The sequence below is a fragment of the Myotis brandtii genome, unplaced genomic scaffold (genome assembly GCF_000412655.1).
Source record: "Myotis brandtii unplaced genomic scaffold, ASM41265v1 scaffold583, whole genome shotgun sequence".
NCBI classification, from domain to species: Eukaryota; Metazoa; Chordata; class Mammalia; order Chiroptera; family Vespertilionidae; genus Myotis; species Myotis brandtii.
In genome coordinates, this window is record NW_005370191.1 from 132763 (window position 1) to 136185 (window position 3423).

The window sequence follows — 3423 nt, forward strand, 5'->3', positions numbered from 1 at the left end:
CCCCGCTCCCAGCTCCCCTCCATTCCCTGCTCCCGGCTAGACTCTTGCCTGCTTCAGGATGTTCTCGATGAGGCTAATCAGAAGGGGGCTGGTCTTGGCGTGGAACTTGTCGTCCCCTGCAGAGAAGCAGGCCAAGCTCAGGGCTTGGTCCCAAGGGCAGGGGTGCACCTGAGGGGGTCCAGATGGTGGCATTGCCCCTGCTCACCCAGCACGGCATTGTCCAGGCTCACATAGACCACGGCTTTGAGATGCAGCAGGCTAAGGTAGCCCTGTGGGGGAGGGGTATGGAGTATGAAGCCTCTCCCTACTTGTCCCCACTGCCCGCTACCTGCCCAGGGCCCCACCTTACCTCCAGCCACTCTGTGGAGCCCACACTCCCAAAGTCACCTCCATCCCAGCTGATGAAGAGAAGACTTCTTCGAGGCTGGAAGCCTGGGACAGAGTGGGGAGGGAGGATGGGCTCAACTGGGGTCCAAGCAAAAACACCCCCTCCCCTTTGTCTTCCTCTGTCCCGGTCCCCTGGGGTCTCTCCTTCCCTCTCATCAAGTCCCCAACCCAGCCCTGGGTCTGCTCTGACTCAACTCTACCAGCGATGGAGAGGGTTTACATATGGAATATCCCGTTTAATCTGCACTCAGACCCTGGACTGCTACTGCTTTCATGTGTAGATGAGGAAATGGAGATGTAGTCACTTGCCCAGGGCCACGCAGGACATGAGTGGTTAGGTTTGGAGCCAGGTCTGAGTGGCCACCCTCCAGCCTGTGCTGCTAATTGCCTCTCTGCCCGTCCTGACTCAGGTCACAGCCCTGGCTGCCCGGCCCAGGCCCAGACCCTGACCTTACCGTTGCTCACCATGGAGGAAAAGGTCCGCACCAGCTCCAGCAGGATGGCAGTCCCCACAGCAGACCTGGCTGCCCCGGGGCCCCACGCATCCCTCTGGGCCCCAATGACAACATAGTGATCTGTGGGAGGAGATGCTTAGAGTCCACCTCTTACCCTGGCCGTACCCAGAGGCTTCTCCCTCCACCTTGGCAAGACAGGTGCTCACAAGGCCTCACCATTTTCCAGGCCCCCAACTAGTCGATCTCAGCCCCTCAGATTTCTGCAACCCCTGCTGTCATTAAAGAGAGTGCCCCTCCTCCCCTGGCCCTGGCTGGGTGGCCTGCTCCTTCAGTGAGATGCCTGGGTCATTCCTGACTCCATTACCTCCCAGGTCAGCCACGTCCTGCTGTTCACCAGGTTTTCCCTGTTACTCTCTGCCCCAGTGGTTCTCAACCTTGGCTGCATATTAGAATCACCTGGGAATCTTTTCAAAATCCTGATTTCTGGGCCTCATCCTCTTTGTTACTAATGTTGTGGCCCCACCCCATAACAAAGAAACAGAATTTCCGGAGGATGAGGCCCAGAAATCAGGATTTTGAAAAGATTCCCAGGTGATTCTAATGTGCAGCCAAGGTTGAGAACCACTGCTCTGCCCCTTCTCCGCCCACTACAGCATCCTCATCAGAGCCTCATCACAGGCCCTGTGTCACTCCCTCAGTGTTTATAGGTACCAAACTCTTCTTCCCAAGTTGCTCTGGTGACCCCAGTCTTCAGCTCAAGAACCCACTTTGATCCCCCACTGCTCTCCATATCTAGTTATGCTTCAAAGGCTCATCTACCTGATCTGACCGCCCTTTCATGCTATCACATCACCCAACTGATGCTTGTTCATCTCCAGTGTGAGACAACTCACTACTACACAAGATGGCCCATTGTGTCTACGGGCATGTTGGACCCTGAAGTCTCACTACTACCCTCCACGGTCCCAGTTCAGCTGCAACTTGCCAGACTGCCTCCCTGCACCCTTGCTGCACCCTCCACTTCAGCCAAGGCCGCCTCCCTCCTCTGGACACCAGTCTGGCCCACTCTCCCGTGCCTCCTGCTCCAGCCCCATCTCTGGTCAGGATTTAAAGCAGCTCCCCTCCCAAAGGCTGGGCAAGCAAGCGCACCTGGCTCTGATCGGCCCTCGATGCAGCCAAAGATGTTGCTGATGGGGGTGGAAGCCCTGCGGTTGTTGACCCCTAGGTGCAGGCCTGGCCCAGGACCCAGGCGATAAGGGGAGCCGGAGAGCTGCCCCTGCCATTCTTGTGGGGCCTCAGGACCTGCAAGCTTCCTGGAGAGGGGTGGGGCAGAAAGGGTTGGGAGTAGCAGAGAGGCTCAGGCTATAAAAGAGCCTAAATCCTAGTCTTCACTCTTTCTCTCCCTTCCATCTTCTGGCCCCTGCTCTCTGCCTCTGCACCCTGACTGAGAGGGCAGTCCAGCCAGGGCTGCCTGGGACAGCTGTGCAGGCTGTGTCCTGCTCAAGGGTGCCCCGTGGAGGTGGGTGTGATATCAGCAGGAGCTCCTCTCACCAAACGGTGGGCCCTGGCAAGAGACAGTGCCCTCCCAGAAGAGCCATCTTTGTCTCGTTCACCCACAGGCACCTATTGGCCAGCAGCAGCCTACCTCTCCCTGCCTCCTCTCCTGGTTCCCGCAGGCCCCTCACCTCAGCAGGAGGGAGGCAACGTCCGCACTGATGGGCTGGGCTGGGATGCTTGGAAGGCCCGAGGACTGGACTGGAGGGAACTGGGTTTGATTGAAGGAAGGGAAGCCAGGCGTGTAGGGGTCCCCAGTCCCCAGGTGCACCTGTGGGGTGAGGGGTGCCCACTCTGAAACTGTGAGCTAGGCTCCCAAAAAGTGTGCCAGCTTCATCCTGGGCAAGAAGGTGCAGCCCTGGGGCCCTAGGAAAGCACTGGTAACCTCCCCCAATACTTACATGTCCATACACAGCCCGGTTGCTGGACAGGCCTGGCTTGTGTGGGCCCTGGGGGAAGTCGGCTGGGTCGGGATATATGAGTACTCCTCCTGCCCCAAAGTCCTGGGCACTGGCCACCTAGGGAAGAGGGTAGGGGGCACCAAAGCACTTTCTCACAGAGGAAACAGTTATAAGCAAGTAAAAGCGAAGTGACACAGCCTTTGATCTGCAATTGTAGACCCACAGAGAGGCTGTGGGCCCCACGTGGCCCTCATCTTTGTGCCCTCCCACCGCGCCTTGGCAGCCTCAGACCCCACAGCACTCCACCTCCTTCCGCGTTTCTGATCCCCATTCCGAACCTCCTGATTTTGTTCCTCTCCGGCATTTTCTTACAACCCACTTGGTTCTTTCTTTTCTCCCTCTAGTAGCCTCCCAGACGCTTCCCATGTGCCGCTACCCGATCCTGGGGTTCCCCAGCCCGCAGCCTCCCCGCTGCGCTCCATTCCACCACCCCCCGCCCCCATCCCGGGACCCTCACCTTCTGGGCAAAACTGATCACCCCCAAGCGCACCAGCAGGAGGCGCCCCGCCGGCTCCACACCCCTGGTCCGCAGGTGCTGCAGGTCCTCCGGGCGCCCGTAGTGGGCG

General features: G+C 58.8%; 1 protein-coding gene across 1 annotated transcript in view; it reads right to left on the bottom strand.

Moving 5' to 3' along the window:
* Positions 1-3423, bottom strand: part of TFR2 (transferrin receptor 2) — a 15203-nt gene that overhangs the window by 5291 nt on the left and 6489 nt on the right. Inside the window, exons 6-13 of the mRNA XM_014550164.1 lie at positions 3315-3423; positions 2798-2914; positions 2528-2667; positions 1992-2155; positions 843-962; positions 350-432; positions 206-269; positions 49-116 (exon numbers count right to left, since the gene is read on the bottom strand). The exon at positions 3315-3423 is cut by the window's right edge and continues 15 nt beyond it. Of these exons, the coding sequence (XP_014405650.1) occupies positions 49-116; positions 206-269; positions 350-432; positions 843-962; positions 1992-2155; positions 2528-2667; positions 2798-2914; positions 3315-3423 (865 nt within the window). The remainder of the gene's footprint in view (positions 1-48; positions 117-205; positions 270-349; positions 433-842; positions 963-1991; positions 2156-2527; positions 2668-2797; positions 2915-3314) is intronic.